Source organism: Tenrec ecaudatus, chromosome 15 (genome assembly GCF_050624435.1).
Source record: "Tenrec ecaudatus isolate mTenEca1 chromosome 15, mTenEca1.hap1, whole genome shotgun sequence".
NCBI lineage: Eukaryota > Metazoa > Chordata > Mammalia > Afrosoricida > Tenrecidae > Tenrec > Tenrec ecaudatus.
Genome location: NC_134544.1, coordinates 28,811,098 through 28,830,616, shown reverse-complemented (window position 1 = coordinate 28,830,616; position 19,519 = coordinate 28,811,098). Strand labels below are relative to the sequence as shown.

General features: G+C 43.3%; 1 protein-coding gene across 6 annotated transcripts in view; it reads right to left on the bottom strand.

The window, feature by feature from the left end:
* PIAS2 (protein inhibitor of activated STAT 2) overlaps positions 1–19,068 on the bottom strand; it is a 98,490-nt gene extending 79,422 nt beyond the window's left edge. For 4 of the 6 annotated variants that reach the window (XM_075533217.1, XM_075533220.1, XM_075533219.1 and 1 more), the window contains exon 1: positions 18,869–19,067. In XM_075533217.1, the coding sequence (XP_075389332.1) occupies positions 18,869–18,892 (24 nt within the window). In that variant the 5' untranslated portion in view covers positions 18,893–19,067. Of the gene's footprint in view, positions 1–18,868 lie in introns of all 6 variants that reach the window. The other 2 variants (XM_075533218.1, XM_075533216.1) reach the window with 1 other exon arrangement.
* Between the last annotated feature and the right edge of the window lie 451 nt (positions 19,069–19,519).

Here is a 19,519-nt window from a genome sequence, read left to right as displayed (position 1 = left end):
TACACTGGTACAGATAGGAACTGGAAACACAGGGAATCCAGGGCGGATGATCCCATCAGGACCAGTGGTGAGAGTGGCGATACCAGGAGGGTAGAAGGAAGGTGAAGTACAAAGGGAAAACCGATTACAAGGATCTACATATAACCTCCTCCCTGGGTGATGGACAACAGAAAAGTGGGTGAAGAGAGACATTGAGCAGTGTAAGATATAACAATAATAATTAGTAAATTATCAAGGGTTCATGAGAGAAGCGGTGGCAGGGAGGGAGGGGAAAAAATGAGCTGATACCAAGGGCTTAAGTAGAAAGCAGATGTTTTGAGAATGATGATGGCAACAAATGTACAAATGTGCTTGACACAATGGATGTATGGATTGTGATAAGCGTTGTACGAACCCCCAATAAAATGATTTAAAAAATATATGAAAGCAATAATCTTTAATTTATCAAGGGTCCATGAGGGAGGGGGGAAATGAGGGCTCAAGAAAATGCTTTGAAAATGATGGCAACGTATGTACAAATGTGCTTGTCAAAATGAATGAATGTATGGATTGTGATAAGAGATGTAAGAGCCCCCAATAAAAGTATTTAATTTTTTAAAAAATAGCATTTAACTATTGAAATAAATTCTAAAAAGAGTTGAAAGGCAAGCTTCTAGAATGTTGAAAGTAGGGTGGAAGAGGGCAGCAGAACCCGAATTTAGTAAGTCCAACATTCATTTACATTAAGAGTCTCAGAGAAAAAACATCCAGATAATTCCCCATATCTGAAGAGGCCTAAGATTTACATAGCACTAACCAGAAGAAATGGAAGACCTACCAAGCACAAGGCATTACATCAAAGTGAAGCACTCAGTCTAAAGGCTTCCAGGCTGCGAAGGTGGTTGCCATCAACAGCTACATTTGCTAGGAATGGGCAGAATGGACCTCTCTCCTTGGCTAATCTGCGTATCGTATACACTCGAGTATAAGCCAACCCAAATATCAGCCAAGGTACCTAATTTTACCACAAAAACGGCATTAAAAATGTGCTGAAGAAACTCAGCTTATACATGAGTCTATATGGGATTTCAAAATCTTAAAGCAAAGCTTTCAAAGATCAGAGGAAAAAAACTACAAATTTCTAGTTTGCAATTCTACTAAATTAAGTCACAGAGTACTGCTTTGAAGACTTCAGTTGTTTACATGCATAAATTGGTCCCAAACAAAATGTGCTTACACACCATACTGTGTTAGTCCAGGTTGACTAGAAAAACAAATCCATTGACACTCGTATGTGTGTAAGAGATAGCTTTATATCAAAGAACACTTGTATATTGAGAAAACATCCCAGCATGGTCCAGATCAAGTTAATAAGTCCAATATTAGTTCATATGTCTGATACTAGTTCAAAAATCCCTCTTTAGACTCATGTAGCACATGCAGTGATGCTGAATGCAGGAAGATCACAGGCCATTGGTGGATCCAGTGGCAGTGGGAGCATAGTTCCTCCAGCTCCAGGACTCTGCTGTCATCAGGGCTGCTCCATGTGGCTTGTCAAAAGAAATATGTAGCGGTGTGTGTTCCACTTCCAGGGAGGAAGCCAGGAGTTCCCAGAATTCTCAAGAGAAAACCCATGCCCACAAAGGCATCACTAACAATGACCTGATTGACAGGATAGACTCCACCCCTTTGCTCAAATTGACAGATTATGTAACTGCCAGACTATCTCTTGACACCTTTACACAACTCTTTAGCCATATTTTTAAACAAAATAATAAATCATATCTGTATGTAAAACTAAAATGCATACAGTTCAATATATCAGCCTCATCTAAACATAATATTCTACAGGTGAACAAACAATATTCTATGCTTAACAATTGCAGTTAAGTGAACACCTACATCCTAATCCTATGAGTATATTCCCCCACCTATGAAAGTCTGTCTGTAAGCCAGCCACTTCATGCCTTTACCCTCCCCATTTTGGATATCCAATAGGAAACAAGCATGTTCTTTGATGTGAAGAATCTTCATTCTAGTTGGAATCTTATGAGTCTGCATCCATAAGCAAAATTAAGTCAGGCCAGGCTGTCCATAGTCAGCAGCAATATGCACCAATTCACAGGCTCAAAAGTGTTTTCTTCACCTCCTCAGATTCTGATCAACTCAATGTGGGCCACCTTGCTAAACCTGTCTGAGATTAGTGAGTGGCTGCAGACAAAAGCAAAAGGGTCTGTCCAAAGAGCGGCTCCTGGAAGTGAGCGGTTGGGTCAGTTATAGTGACAGCAGAGGCCAGCTGAGAAGGATGTGGCAACAGTTTTGGAGGGATTCTAAAGGAGGTAATCTTGATAGATTTTCTCAAAAGACATAGGGCAATCACCGCGAGTTTATTAGGAAAACACTTTAAGAAAACAGAAAACTATAATGGTGACAAGTTGCTGGAATTTTTTCCTATCATGACATTTTATTTAGCCCATCCACCTTACAGCCCTGATCTTGCCCCGTCATGTTCTCAAATTCAAAGAACATTCAAAAGGAGCAAAATCAGAGTCCTGGAGGATGCCAAAAAGATGTGGCGTAAATGAAATTGCAACAATTCTTCAGGGAAGGGTTAGAGAGATGGGAGACTTCAGAAGTGTACAGACTTAGATTGAGGTTATGTTGAGAAACAAAAGCGGCATATTTTGATATTTGTGTTCAACAAAGGTGTCCGTGGTTTTGTGACAATATTTCAGACTTATTCACCTATCAAGCTTTCCATCAGGAGCGGTTTTCAATTATTTGATAATTTATAAAGTTTATCATCAGTAGATCCTTCCTAAAACAAGGCTTCAAGAGAAGGTTTTGGAGTAAAATCAAAAAGGAATCTAAAACAGAGAAAGACCTGGGATCCAACTAATAACAGTCCTCACCCAGGAATGCAATGTTGGTAATCCCAGGATGACAACTGCAGAGTAAATTGAAAGAACAATTGCCCAAATTAGAACAGGAAAGTCAAGAGCTCTAGAAGGATCAGCTCCAGAAAACCGGAATGGTTGTAATATTAAAGATTAAAAATTAGTAGTTCCAGTGAGGTCTCCTCCCTCCTCTAAAGCAGAACTTTATTTCTCCCCTAAGAGCAGTTTTGAGATCATAGGCATTCCTTTATGGCGTCACACTACACAGTCCTACAGTGATTGACACTCCTAACAACATACGTACTGCACAAGCTGATGATTAGTACTCAACTCCCAGAATCACAGAAAAAAACAAAAGAGTTACAAACATAAAATAAGTGCTATGAATCGAAACCATGTGATAATATAATTAAAAATTAAAACTGGAAAGGGAGAAGAGAGGTAAGAGAAACAAAGGGAAGTGGATGGATGTTAACTACTATGAAAGACTGGGCACTCAAGCAATACTAAAATGGACAGATCAAGAAACAGACTTGGTCAGGGTGCAGTATAGAACTGACAAAACATAAAACTTTCCTCTAGTTCTTTAATGCTCTCCTCCCACCCCACCCACCATCATTATACCAATTCTGCCCAAATCCGGCTATACCAGAGCATGCACACTGCTACAGATAAAGGCTCACAACACAGGGAATCCGTGACAGATAAACCCCTCAGTACCGATAATGAGAGCTGCAATACCAGGAGTATAAGAGGAAAGTGGGGGAGGAAAGGGGGGAACCGATCACAATGATCAACATACAACCCCCTCCCAGGGGGACGGACAACAGAAAAGTGGGTGAAGGGAGGCAGCAGTCAGTGTAAGACATGACAAAAATAATTTATAAATTATCATGGTTTCATGAGGGGAGAGGGGAGTAAGCTGTTATCAAGGGCTCAGTAGAAAGAAAATGATGTTGGTAACATATGTACAAATGTGCTTGACAGTGGATTTAAGTATGGAGTGTGAAAAAAGAACCCCCAACAAAATGTTTAAAAAAGAAAATAAACATAGAACTATAATTAAAAATTCAAAATAATCAACAGAATTAGGGACAAAAATTTAATTGGTAGACATGAAAGTATGAGGACAGGTAGAAAACATCATAAGCTACATTTCCCATCAATTAGATAGTCAAGGGATATGGCTGTATTTGGACATACACCTTTGTGACTTTAAATTAGGCAATAATTTGTTAAACTTGACACAATTGTACAGGCAAACAGAACAAATTGGACTTAAAAATGCTTGTACTTCATTGGACACTATCATGGTGTCCCGCTTTTGTAGTGCTGTGATCTCCAGGGTCAGCAGTTCAAATCAACCAGCCAGCTCTATGGGAAGCCTGCAGGGGCAGTTCTACCATGTCTTTAGGGTCACTGAGTTGGCATAAATTCAATGGCAGGGAGTTTGAATTTGAGTATAGAAACAAGGTAGATTAGTGGATGCTAGGGCTTGGGTGGAATTAGGAATAAGTTCATGGGTATGGGTTTTCTTTTAGGAGTGATGAAACTATTCTAGAATTTAATAGTTCTTCCTGTTAAAAAAGGAACCTTGGTGACATAGTCGTTAAAGCATTCAGCTGCAAAGTGCTACATGGGGCAAAAGATGTGAAGGCTAGTTTAAGATTAACCCTATGGGCCAGCCCTACTTTGTCCTAAAGGGTCATTACGAGTTAAACTGATTTGACTGTGGATTTTGTGCAATAATTATAACACTGTGACTATAGTGAAAATCACAAGTTGCACATTTTAATAAGCTGCATTTTGTAGTACATCTTATCCATCAATAAAGTAGACTAGCTAAAAAAAAATCAATCCAAAAAATAAAGTGTGGGAAACAGAACCAGTAATAGTGTATGCAGACAAACTCTCATCAGTAATTGAGAGTCTGGGAGGCCAAGGGCACCTGTGGAGGGACACCTTCACGTTTGTGGGTTGGAGATGTGTTCCAAATTCCCCTAAGTAAAAGTTATTCCCCACGATGCCGCCCCATAATAATGGTAATTTAAGTTGCTACTTGCAAACACATGGTTGCTACTACATAGGCTTGAAGGTCAACTGCTTGAAGACTACTTGCCTGAAGGTTGTTTGCCATCAAAATCAATTAAACCCTATTGTCTGTCCCACCCTAATAGAGTCCACTCTCTTCTGATAAGGATCATAGATTATTCCCCTAAAGTTTAGAGACCACCTAGGCTGCCACCTTGACTTTAGAACTGCCCATCTTGCTATGTAACGGTTATGCATATATCTTCTTGTCCCATGCATGCCTCTAGTATCTCCCCCTCCTATTGCATGTATGCCTCTAGCTCGCCCCCCTCCTATTGCGTGTATGCCTCTTGCTCGCCCCCCCTCCTGTTCCGTGTATGCCTCTAATACAACCCCTTCCTGTTATGTATGTGCTGACCGTGGCTTGCATGCCCGAGATTATAGAAGACTGTGAGAATAAATTACTCCCTCATTCTGGTTCTGGTGCCATGGAAGAGGTGAGTGAGCCCTTGCATGCATTGTCTCATGTCTTTTTAATTTGCCCCTCAATTACACAATTGCCCTCCTTAGGACCCACCTGAATGTAGGGCTGTATCCTACAGGTAAGAATGCTATGAAAACTTCCGGAGAATGCTAGTTAGAACATGTAAGCTCTACGAGAAGAGATATTCATGTTCACAGAAGGGTGCCGATCTAAAGTATAAAATATAAAATTACCCTTCAGGAATAAGTGTTAGTCTGGGTAGAATAGAGAAACAAATCTAGGACTCTCATGTTTGTAAGAAAGAGCTTTATATACAAGAGCAATTGAATATTGAGAAAACATCCCACCCCAGTCCAGATCAAGTCCATTAAGTCCTTTGCAGACTCACCCAACATATGCAATAACATCAAATGCAGGAAGCTCACAGGCCAGTGGGTGGAAGGTCTTGTGAACGCAGTGGCAGCGGAAGCATCTCCGCACTGGCAGAGAACATGTAGCTCCTTTAGCTCCAGGGCAATAGCCTAACTCCATGTGTCTTGTCCGCAGGAATGTCTCTCAGGGAGTGTACATCTGTTCTGCCTCCAGCGATCTACTTATCTCCTTAGAGTTTCCAAATGAGGTCATCAAGATGCGACCTGATTGACAGGCTAAGCTCCACCCCTTCACTCTTAAGTCTCAAATTGACAACACCCCCTTGTCAAGTGGACATTTCCACACATAATTTAGCCATACATAATTTTCAAATAAATAATAAAAAGCTTATCTGTACCTAACAGGATAAAATTGAAATGCATACAATTCAAAAATGTGCCACCCTCATTTAAATATCATTCTATAAGTGAACAAAAATATTCTATACTTATGTGATAACAGCTATACCTTAATCCTGTGAATATATTCCAGCACCAATAAAAAACTTCATGCCTTTACCCTCCCATTTTGGGTATCCAATTTCTATACTGCCCATTTACGTGGGGACAATCATATTCTCTGATGTAAAAAATCTTACCAGTTGGAACCTTGTCAAATCAGGATAAGCCGTCCATAAAGTCTGCAGCAATATGCACCAGTTCACAGGCTGAAAAATCTTCTCTTCATCTGGTCAGGTTCTGGTCAATTCACTTAGCCTCACCAGGGTGCCCATTGGTCGCCTCACCTTTAGACCATGGGTACTGTCACAAATTCTCACAACCTTTTGTTAGGTCATGAACCCCAGACCAGTCAACCCACTCTTGTCTTCTCCTCTAGTCCCTTTGAACCAGGTCCATGGGTGTGAAACGGCCAGACTCAGCCAGTCGCTTTATTGCTGCATTACTCCCACTTGCACTCAACAAGTGGATCCAGTGAGTCTGGGTGGTCGCTAAGCATTTCAGCTTACCCACAGGGTCCTTTCAACATTCATTCCTAGAGAGGAGTTTTCTTCATGGTTCAGATTTTTTCCAGCTTCTGTCAAAAACCACTAGTTCAAAATTCCAAAGTCCGAAGCGCATTTTTTCCCCACCTTCAATCTGTCAAGAGATCCCTAGGCCAAGTCTCTTCCCCTTGAAAGTTTTAACAATCAAGACACTGGTGGGGGGGGGGGGGGCTTATCTTTTCAGAGCCTTCCTTGCAAGCATGTCCTAAACCCATTTTAATGGCTCAAGGCAAGGTTTACAAACTCTACTTCCATACTTCCCAATAATCATTTCTATCCATCATTATTCAATAATAAGCAGAAGAAACTAGTGTAAACAAAGTAGAATCAGATACTAAACTCAATTCTTAAAACAGGCAAGTTCTATCCTTATCTACCATATCTTAATCCTTATCAAAACTATTCTATTGATATAAAATATGGGATTAGGTCTCTGACAACATCAAGCCAGAGCCAGGCTTTGTCAACCATTTCACAAAGCAGCTCTGAGAAATTCAAGGGGCAATTTGGTCCCGAGCTCAAAATATGCATTAATCATTCATTCTCGCCCTTTCAAACAGGAATACCCAAAAACCACCAAACAAAATAACTTCCCATTTTCTTTCCAGAAAGCAACCCAGTAAACTGCATGGCCTTATCTGGCCTCTGGCTAGCCAAAGAAGAAAAACTACCACGAGGCAGAGGTCAAACACGCATCCACTCTCCATCTTTAGGATTTGTTTCTCTAGTACCCGACTCCCAAGGTACCATAAAGGGTTAGTCTGGGTAGACTAGAGAAACAAAGCTAGGACACTCATATGTGTATAAGAGCATTATATAAAAGAGCAATTGAATATTGAGAAAATACCACAGCCCAGTTCAGATCAAGTATATAAGTCCAGTATTAGATCACATGTCCAATACCAATCTATAAATTCCTCTTCAGACTCATGTAACACATGCAATGACATCGAATGCAGGAAGATCACAGGCCAGTGGAAAGTCTTGTGAACCTAGTGGCAGTAGAAGCATATCAGTGTTGGCAGGGGTCTCCACGTGGCTCCTTCAACTCCAGGGCTCTAGCGTAGCTCCATGTGTCCTGTCCACAAAAATGTCTCCCAGGGAGTGTGCGAGTGTCCCACCTCCAACAAGCTATTTATCTCCTTAGCGCCTCCAAATGAGATCAAACTGCAACCTGACTGACAAGATAAACTCCCACCTCTTCATTGTCTCAAATTGACAACAGATTTCATAACTACCACACTAAGAATATCTTGGTTTTATAGACTGAATTATGCCCCCCCCAAAAAAAACCCTGGACTTGACATTAGACTGTTAGGAAATAGGACACTTGTTGTGTTCATAAAGTCATATCATAGAAGGGTGAGTCCCAAACCGAATCATTTCTAAGTTATAAAACAAACAAAACAGACACCCAGAGGGAAGACAGAAGACATGCAACAACCTATCTACACGTAGAGGAAGGCCAAGAATCGCCAACAGTGCAGTGGTGTTGTAGGTGTCATTGGATCAGTTCTGACGCATAATCGTCCTATGTACACAGAACAAAACAATGCCCAGTCATATCTCTTCCTCACAAATGTTCTGTTTGAACCTATGGTAGACACTATGTCAATCCATCTCATTATGGGCCTTCCTGTCTTTCATTGACCCTCCACAATACCAAGCAAAATGACTTCTTTCCAGGGGTTGGTCTCCTGATAAAATGTTTGCAAGTAAGTGAGACATAGTCTTCACGTCCCCATTTTAAAAATTAATTTATTTTAAAAAATCATTTTATTGGGGGCTCATACAACTCTTATCACAATCTATACATCCATCCATTGTGTGAAGCACATTTGTTGCCCTCATCGTAGAATATATCTTTTTTCCCCAAGTACACTTGGACATTTATTGTCCTCAGACTTCATCACTTCTAAGAGGCATTCAGGTTGTAGTTCTTAGCACCAGAAACTAGGAGAGAGACTCACAGGAATAATCAACAGAGCCAACATCCTGATCTGGACTGTCAGCCTCCAAATTGTAAGATCAACTTCCATTCTTTAGAGTCTCTCATCTGATATTTCTGTAAAGGTAGCACTAGATAACTACTAAACACAATTATTTTATTTTCAAGTAAATATTTTGTTTTTAAGGTACTTTCATAGGTATTTTAATAAACCAGGCCAGTCTCAAAAACCCAGAGACAATTCTACCCTATCCTACAGGGTCGCAATCAACTCAATGGCAATGAGCTTTGCTTTTTCGTGGGCATCAGGAAAGAGAGACTTTCTTTAGCCCTAAAAAGTTACAAATAGTAGGGTAGTGGTTTTGTGTTGGGCTGCGATCCTCATTCGGCAGTTCAAAACCATCAGCAGCTCCTTGAGAGAAAGACTGGGCTCTCTCTAGGTAAACAGTTACAGTCTCGGAAACCCACAGGGCAGTCCTACCCTGTCCTACTGGGTCATTATGAGTCAGAATCAACTTGACAGCAGTGGGTTTGGTTTGATTCATAAAAATCCTCTCAGGTGAAGCCCTCTTGAGTATTTGAGAATGTGTCCACTAATAACGTATACACTCATGTATAAGCTAAGTCTTCCAGCATATTTTTAATGTAGTTTGTGTGGTAAAATTAGGTGCCTTGGCTGAGATTCGGGTCAGCTTACACTCAAGTATATATGGTAATTTTGAATCACATAATGTATTCTGTTACATCAATTAATTTATTTCCTGTCCAACATTGGAGAGAGATGTCTAATTTCAAATCTCCCACTAGCTTTCTATTCGCTCTCTACAGCCTAACAAAATCTGAAATTATCCAGATGGCAATGCCAGACAGCTTGAAGTAAACTAACTTTCTAGAGAACCTTGTATGTGGTCATTTGGTTAAGAAAACCCAAGTCTGTGCTCTCCCAATTATGATACAGCATCAGCTCTACACAGTTTGGTTAATTATATTATTTTTTAAAGTTGTAATCACTGGCTCTTTCAGTAGCCCAAATACACACACTCAGTTTCCTGCATGTGCTAGGTAGCTAGCATGGGGACTGGGATATCCTTTCCACATGCTCACAGGTTCCAGCTTTAGGCAGGAAGGGGTGGTACACCTAGGTAGACATTACACCTGGATTGGCCCATCTGAGCCAGGTAAATTTAATTCAGCCAAGGGGATTAACCAGTACCGTCAACCAAGCCTCCCAAAACAGGGGTGGGGATGAGCAGTTCTGAAAAAGCCAGACGTTTTCTCTCTGGCTCTCTCTCTCAGTGGCTCAGACACACAGCTCAGCGCGGCTGGGCTGCAGCCCAAGAGGCCAGGCCAGTCGCAGCCCGCGCATTTGTGTCACTTCTATATTTTTATAAACTCACTTGGATCACAAAGCAGGCTTCCCGTGAATTCTTTCTCGCATAAAACCAAGGACTAGGGTACTGTATTTCTCCCACGAGAGAGACCTAACACATGTATTTTCAGTCTCATTCTCTTCCAGAGATACACAGGAAAAAACCTCTTACTACAGGAAGAGGAGGAGGGGGGTACAGGGAGGTTTTTGTTTTCTTTTTTTTTTTTTAATTAGAAATGACCTACAGTAGATTCCCTCTCCCTCTGTTTATTAAGAATTAGATAGAGTAGACTAAGCAGATTATACAGTATCAGAAACCTTTTGTAAAATGACAACCACCAAGGGAGGATTAGGTGGCACAGTGGTTAAAGGGATTGGTTTCAAACTAAAGGGTCAGCAGTTTGAACGTATCAGCAACTCCATAGCAAAAAGAGGTCAATATACTTCACAGGTTCCCAAACTGATTTGGTCTACCACCTCTTTTCAGAAGGGGGGGGATTACTCAGCACCCCTCTAGCAATTAAAGCCTTTGTACAAACAATCCAATAAAAAGTGCAGCTGTATCTGTTTTTGCAGCCACTCTGGATGGTTCCAGCACCTCCCAAGGGGGCATTATCATCCCACAATTGGAAACTAATATTACAGCCTTGGGGACCCTAGGGGACAGATCTATTATACCTACAGGGTCACTATGAATTAGAATGGACACAAAGCAGTGGGTTTGCTCTTGGTTTGGGCACCAATAGGCCAACACAGGAATGATTAGCTGGTGGGTAAAAGAAGTGTGATAAAGCTGCTCTGATTGAAGGGGTCTGAAGGCTTCCAAAAGCCCAATGGTTCTCCCTCTCCTCCATCCAAGGCTTGCTTCCTCTAGAGCAGTTCTCAACTACAGTTCCTCAAGTGGTGGTGACCCCAACCATAAAATTATTTTCACTGCTACTTCATAACTGTAATTTTGCTGTTACAAGCCATAATGTAAACACCTGATATGCAGGATGTATTTTCATTGTTACATATCAAACATAGTGATTAAGCACAAAAATGTGTAATTATATATTGTGAAATATTTCTAATTACAAATAAATGAAATTTTGTCTTGAAAATTTTGCGACAGTATTCGTAAAAAGCCAACTTCAGTGTGGAAGGTTGAATCAGCTTTTCTCACCAGATCAGCATATCTGTATGTGGGTGGAGCCACCTGGGGACACAGAGCAGTGTCTCCATTCCTAAAGCCATCAGAAATATGTGTTTTCTGATGGTCTTAGGAGACTCCTGTGAAAGGGTCATTCAACCCCCAAAGGGGTCTTGACCCACTGCTCTACAGCAGGGCTCAGGAAGCGATCTTAACAATAGCCATATGGGCATTTATATTCATCTTGGGCCATACAAAATTACCAACTTAAAATCGACCTGATGTAGTTCTATTTGGTCAAACATTTATTTAACTCACCCTTAATGATCGCTGGGGCTGCATCTCTGGTGAAACACGTGATGCTAGCTGGCACTGATGCTTCCTTGGGTCTTAAACAGCCTGAGGGCTGGATGCTCCCCAATCCTGCTCTGGAGAATTTCTTTTTGGAGGGAGGGAGGCATAATTAGAGATCCCCAGTGTCGTTGAATCCTTTCCAAGTAGAGTAGAACTGTCCCATAGGATTTCCAAGGCTGCAAATCTTTTAATAAAAATGTTATTGTAATTTGGGTGGAAGTTTAAGGCCATATATCTTTATGGAAGCAGCGTGCCTCAACCTTCTCTATTGGAGTAGCTAGAGGACCTAAATGATCTTTATTTTTTTTTTTTATAAACAGCCAACCATTAAACACTGTTAACAGAGTTCCCTAACAGAAACCCAAGTGATGACCTTGTCCCAGGTGCAAACTAATTACCCACCCCTGTAACTCCTACCAACAAAGATGCTGTAAAAAAGCAAGAGATGACCTGAATAAGTTCTTCTCTGGCACTGAGAACTTGACATGACACATTATTCTACTCATCTTGGACTACACAGTCTACATATTCCAGAAGTTTCCTTCTAAGAGACACACAAAAGAATACTATACATCATTTATGAATAATGATGAAACTGAAACACCTCATGTAACATGAATGGATTTGGAGCATATTATGTTGAGTGAAGTTAGTCAATCACAAAATGGCAAATTTTTGAGACCAGTGTTATGCAAAAAAATAAAAATCAAGAAGAGGTTTCATATCCACAGAAACAGACTAAGATAGTTAGAAAGTAGCCTGTTAGCATGTACAGTGGGTTACACCTTTGGGCTGCTAACCACAAGGTCATCAGTTGGAAACCACAAGCCACTAAGTGGGAGAAAGATGAGGCTCTCTACTCCCTTAAAGATTTGCAGTCCCAGAAACTCACAGGGCTGGGGGGCAAGGGCAAGGGCAAGGGCAGGGGAAGTAACAGGTTCGAGGGTAGACAGGTGTTGGCGAAAGGGAAAACAATAACCTACAAGAGGGAGAAAACTGGGGAGGCAAGGCAAGCTCCTGGGAGGTTGGATAAGCTGTTTTAAGTTGTAGAATGTAAAGATGATTACCTAATATGTAAATCACTTTTATCTTCCAAGGGAGACCAAAAAGGCACCATTTGCCCCAAATCAAAGCTAAGCCAGGAAGGGGCAGGAAAGAAGGCTGGATGCTAACAGGGAAGCCAAGAAGGAAGCAGGCAGAGAGTACCCTTTACGCTGAGGGGATTTTAACTAATGAAATAAATTGTTAAATGAAAAGCTAATTTGCTCTCTAAACTTTCACCCAAACCACAACAAAATTTTTAAAGAATTTCCTCCTTTTTCCCTCATCCTATAGGAATAATCTCCAACCAGGTTTGTACTATGTTGGTCCTTACTTTCTGCATAGAACATGCCCACGTGTATCTCTTCTCTCCTCTCTCTCTCTCTCTCTCTCTCTCTCTCTCTCTCTCTCTCTCACACACACACACACACACACACACACAGAGGAAAATAACAACTGAGGGGTTGCAAGGCTTACAAAAACACTTATAGAATGTTATTTGCATAAGAATATAGTAAACCCTTGCTAGTAGTAGTCCCTGACCTGAATTTGGCCAATCGGATTCTCTCCCACCCACCCTCATCCCCATGCCCCCACCAAAATACAGAGAAACAGTTTAATTGCAATATTGTATTTGTAATAAATGATATGGTAAACCATATCTGACCTCCTCCTCCTCTGGCTTCGCTATTGCTACAAGGCAGAGGTCAAACATGCCTCTACTTTTCCATCTTTCTTTACCTACCTACTATCCTCCATGGCACTCTATTCATTGCAGTGACCACATAGAACAGACAAAATTCACAATTATGGGGGTTATTAGAAAAGTTTATCAGTTACCACAGGTCAGGATCAGAAAACCGTTAAAGGATCCAGTCATTAGTCCACAGTAAAATCTCTCCTCAGTCAGCAACCAAGCCTCCCTGGTCCTCAGTCTCTCAGCCAAGTAAGTGATCCCTCGGTCTCAAAGCCAGCCTGGCACTGTCACAGTCCCACAGTCTTGGCACTGCTCCTCTTGCTGTCCCATAGCCTCTGTGCTAGTCTCTGGTCTTGGCCTATGGTACTACAAAGAGCGATCTCGGACAGGTCCTCGGTTTTTCCTCTGTACTATTTCAAATATGGATTATCCTTAAAGCCAGAAGGTGGCAACAACAAGTGACAATCCCCTCTATATTCGTGTTACACTCACCCCTATTTGCACAGCCCCACCCAATCATTTGGTAGAAGCGTCACATTAAGCAATCTCACTCCAGCACACTTCTATTTGCTCATGACCTACATGGCAAGGTGGCAGAGTGTGGGGCACTGTCGGGCTGCCATATTCTCCTGTGACCATAAAAGGTAAGTGGCTCTAGCTCACACAGCAGTCTACGTGAAAGGCAGTAGCTGTCAGGCAGTCCCCCCCTAAGGTCCCACAGGTGGCCAAACAGACTTAAGCAGCAAATGCCCAGGAGTTACTAAACCACACTGAGGGCTGCTTCAACAAGTCTTACAATTCCAAATCACCAGTACTGAAGATAACTCCACTGGCCAAATGTGAACTGCTATGCTTACAAAGGCGTGTATGGAAAAGGGCTAAAGGATGATGGAAAAGGTTAACAGAAATCTCAGCAGCAAAGTCAGCAGCCAGATACATGGCAGTCCATTAGTTAACCATTTCCTCTGGATTTGTGTGCTACTGAGTCAAGTATGACTTGAGAAACCCTATACAGCATAGAACTGCCCCAGGTTCCACAGGCTTCCCAAACTGTGATCTTCATGGAAGAGATTGCCAGTCTTCTCTCCTATAAAAGCCACTGAGTGTGCTGGCAAACGCCAACCTTCTCATTGGCAACAAAACTTAATTATCATGCCCCAGGACTTCTGCATTTCCTCTACTGCCAAGAAATTACCCAAAAAGCTAAAGTGGTCTCTGTAACCTTGGTCAGGTAATTTATCTCACCCCACCCCACATCACCCCCAAAATATTATCACTGTCACTGAGTCTATGCCAACTCAGTTACCAATAAGGTTGGGTAGAACTGTCCCTGTGAGTTTCATGACTTAACTTCAAGGGAGTAGAAAGCCGTCTTTCTTCCATTTATCGTCCAGTGCCATGATTTTCTCACAGGATTGATATAAGAACTAAATACATGAAGTACCTGTGAAATGTTTACACCAGTGCCTGGTTCACGATGTTGGCGTTAGGTACAGCCACCTGATGCATGAAGGGCACTTGAAAATGTTTATGGAATAATTGAATTGAAAGATATGGAAGGTTTCCACAAAGTTTTAAAAGCCCCCTTCTACAACAGAATCAAACGGTATGTGTACAGCAGCCTCTGTCAATCCACCTTGGTAAGGAGTTGCCTCTTTTGATGGCCCTCTACTTTACCAAGCATGATGTCCTTTCTAGAGGCTGGTCCCTCCTGATAACATGGCCAAAACATGTGAGATAAAGTCCTGACATTCTTATGCTTAGATGTATTCTGGCTGTGCTTCTTCCAACAGACTTGTTCGCTCTTCTGGCAGTCCACAGAATATTCTTGGCCGACACAACAATTCAAAGGCATTAACCATTCTTTGACCCAACTTTCCCATGCATATGAAGCAACTGAAAACACCATGGCTTTTAAGTTCCCAAACTGACATCTTTGCTACTTTAAAGTGGTCTTAAGTAGCAAATTAGCCCAATGCACAATTTTTTTATTTTTCAACTGCTGTTCCATGGGTGTTGAATATGGATCCACGTAAAATGAAATCCTTGGCAACTTCAATCTTCGCTCAGTTTTATCATGATGGTGCCTAAAGGCTGAGTTGTGAGGACTATTGTCTACTTTATCTGAGGTGTAACCCAGACTGAAGGCTGTAGTAGTCTCCTGGGTCCTTACACATTTGTTTCCCTGTCTCTCAAACTGCCCTTTTCAATCTTCTGTGCAGGCTTCACCATTTCCTCCACTAGCTTTAGTGACTCAACACTCAAGAGCAAGTTTCAGACTCTTCGACATCCATTTTAGTTTTTTCTTATCTTTTAAATGTTCTCCTTTCTTCATGGATGATATTCTTGATGGTATTCCACAATCCATCTGGAACTTGGTCATTAGTTTAGTGCCTCAATCTATTCTTTACATGGTTTTCAAATTCAGGTGGAATATACTCAAGGTTGTACTTTTGTTCTCATTCACTTGTTTTGATTTTTGACTTCAACTTGTTTATGAAAAATCGATGGTCTGTGTCCACAAGGCAATTAAGTCCCTGGCCTTGTTCCAGCAAGGTCTGCATGTAAAGTCGCCTTTATGTTGCTGAAAAAAGGGATTTACAATGAGTAACTGGCTGGTCTTGGGAAGCTATCATATAATCTCCAGTCTCTTTCTATTACCAAGGTCATATTTTCCAACTACCGGTACTCCTTCATTTTCTACTTACTGCACATATTCTAATGAACAGTAAGTATCAATGCTTCTTAATTGCCCAGTTGATCAATTGCAGACAGCCGAATTTTGTAAAAATCTTCAATTTCTTCATCTATGCATTAGTGGTTGGTGCATAAATTTGAATATGAGTAGTATTAACTACTTCTGGCATATGGACATTACTCTTATCACAGACTGAGTTGTGTATCAAGACAGATCTTGAAATGTTCTTTTTAACAATGAACGCAATGCCATTCTTCTTCAACGTTACAGCACAGTAGACCATACAACGATCTGGTTCAAAAGGCCCAAGACCCATCCATTTCAGCTCACTAATGCCTAGGATAATGATCTTCAAGTGTTCCATTTCATTTGTGACAACATCCAATTTCTCGTGATTTACATTGCATCCATTCTAAGTTCCGATTATTAACGGATACTTGCAGCTGTTTCTTCTTCTCATTTTGAGGCATATCAAATCAGCAAAGCTTTACTCCACCCAATAGTTAGTTATCATTTTGACCCAAACAGTTCAGGATGATTGTTCCATGCTCCACCTAGAGCCAAAGGAAAAACTGCACCAAGTGGGATTGTTTATAGATTATGAAGCACATAGATGTGAGTTTAAAATCCCAGCTCTTCGCTTTGCTCTGGGACTTGGTCATGTAATTTAATCTCCCAGTGTCCCAATTTTCTCAAGGCATTTTGGTAAGAATTATATACAGTACATCTGTATATGTGGAATATTTAGACCAGAACCACGCACAAAATAAGCACTATATAATAGCAGGTGTCTTCCATTATCATTATCACCATCATCACCACCTGGGGTACCATTCCACAAAGATGGCTGTGTTTACAATGGTGGTGGGGAAGGGAGCTACAGCAGGTCTTTAAAGGTAAGGAAAGATGGTTCTATATACAGCAGTTAAGGCCAAGATAAGAGTGGCCAACTTTTCAAGCATCTGCCCAGTTCATATCATCCCCTCCTAGAAAACTCTCCTGGTATTATTCTCTGCTGGTCACCTGAAATGAACTGTGAGGGTGGGGTCATCTGTTATCAAAGGCAGAGAGAAGCCAAGACAGCTGATTCACAGAAAAAGATAAATGAAGCTGATCCACATAAATGGTTGCTGAACAGGCAGAAAAAGGTTCTTTGGCCTCCAACCACTTTCCAGTGTCTGGTTCTACATCCACCTAAGCACAGTGACTACCCTTTCTGCACTGAGGTGGTAAATAAGTCCACTTGTCACATTCTGATTTATAAAAATCTAGCACACAATCTGGAAAAGTTCTCACACACAAAAAAAAAAACTAAGAGAAACCACCACCACCCCCCACACACAAGGTAATCTCACAGGCATGGATAATTTTAACTGCAAAATTCAGTCCTCTAAACCCATCTTAAACCTAATAATCTCCACAAATTTACAGCGAAGAGGTTCAGACATGCCCCCCCAACCCCCTCCCCAGCAAAGCTCCACAGGTGTTAAAAGTGCCAGTCTAGGTTCTCTACCAACGAATCCCTTATTGACCTCCTCCAAGTGAACATCCTTTCCGCGATGGCAGTCCTCCGGGCAAACTAGCCCAGGATATACACACAGATATATATACCTTTCTCTCGTTTTTGAACCAAGTCATGAGGTAAACTATGCCAATCTTTGGATCAGAACCACGAATGTTACTAGCATTGCAGGTGTGCGACTCAGGGAGCATACAACTCCCTTCCACCTGATTCCCCAGCGCAAAATTAAGAATTCTACAAAACTCATTCAACAGTTTCCCTTTTCTTCGTCCTCCAAAAAAGTCACCTTACCATCAGTCTGTGATCAAGCATTCCGGCTGCTGGCGGCTTCATTTCCAACGGACATTCATCTTGATTTTGAAATACGATTCTTTTTTAACGTCAGGGTTTACGTGCTAAAATATCCCATTTACATAGCCAGTAATTTAGCGACCATAAGCAATAAATCTGACACATCTCACACTGAGCTCTGTTTCACTAAGGGCAGTGGCGGCTGTCAGTCAGGGCACCCGGGGTGGTGGTGAGGGACTTCTGTCCTACCCTCCATCACACCCCAGGCACAAACCTGTAACATGCAAAGTTACCAACAAGAAAGTTTTACGACCTTGTTCTGAAACTAGGAAGACCCCCCACCCCCCACCCTCCTCAAAAGCAAAACGAGTTCGCTGGCAAAGCTCCTACCAGAGACTTGGGAGATTTCTTGTCACCGTATTAAGTTCACATCGCGGTTTACGGCCGATTATTGAAAGCAACCTTCCCCATGGCTCATGCTTCCAACTCGTACGTGGACGAAACACTAGTTGGAGGAGGGGGGCTTCTCTGGTGACCGACGTGACCCCACCGAAGCATCAGCCACGGAGGAGAGCGAATGCCCCAGCAACTTCACGTCTCACAAAACCGTCCGCCTCCAAGAAAGTAGCAGGTCAGACTTCGGGATCGCCGCCGAGACCTACCCTCCTCGTGAAGGTGGAAAAGAAAATGCCGTTTCCTACCTCAGACCTTCCAATAAACAGGGAAGCCGGACCCCACGTGCCCCTGCTCCGGGCGGCCCGGCCCCCGCGCCAGGTGTGCGGACCCGCCAGCCCCAGCCCCGCGCGGGCGAACCCTCAGCGCCAGGCCCGCGGCCCCCGCGTTCTCCGCCGTCCGTCTCCCCTCCCCCGCCGGCGCGGACGCGCGCCGCGGCGCGGGGCTCCGCCAACCGGTCCCGAGGAAACGAGAAGGTGGCGGCGGCTCGGCGACGTTGCGGCTTCTCCGCCTCCCCTCCCCCGCGGCCTCCGCGCTCCATTCCCGGACCCCGCTTACCCTCAACTCTTCGAAATCCGCCATTTTACACCAGCCGCGGACGCCGCCGCTATTGCCGCCACAGCACCCCCTCCCGCTGCTGCCAACGACGCCGCCGCCACCGGGGCCGCCGCCGCCGCCTCCAGCACCATCGTGCACTGGGCGCCGCCACAGACGCCCCGGCCGCTGCCGCCGCCACCGCCGCCGCTACTGCCGCCGGGTCTGTCACGTGACCGGCACCGGAGCCCCGCCCCCTGCGCGCCGCGGCCCCGCCCCCGGCCCATCGGGGCCGCCGCCTTCCGCCCGCGCCTGCCTCCCGCTCCCGAGCGCGCGCGTCCCCGCGCGCGTGTGCGCCGGAGCTCCCTCGCCGCCCTCCCGCCTTTCGGCCTCGCGTGCGGCCGCCGCGCCTCCCTGGGCCCTGTCCCGTCCCTCCCCGCCTCCAGTCTGAGCACGACGCCCTGAAGTGCAGTAGCGACGGCAGCGTTACCCGGGAAGGGGCCGGCAGGAAGAGCGGAACGGGACGGGTGACTGGAACCGAGGAGGATTCCCGCGGCGTCCGTCCACGGCCGCCTCACGGAAAGCATCGCCCCGGAGTAGTCGTGGCGCAACCATCTGACTGGGTGTTGACGAACCTATTATTGTTCCGCGATTACGGCTCAGGATTGGTGAGAC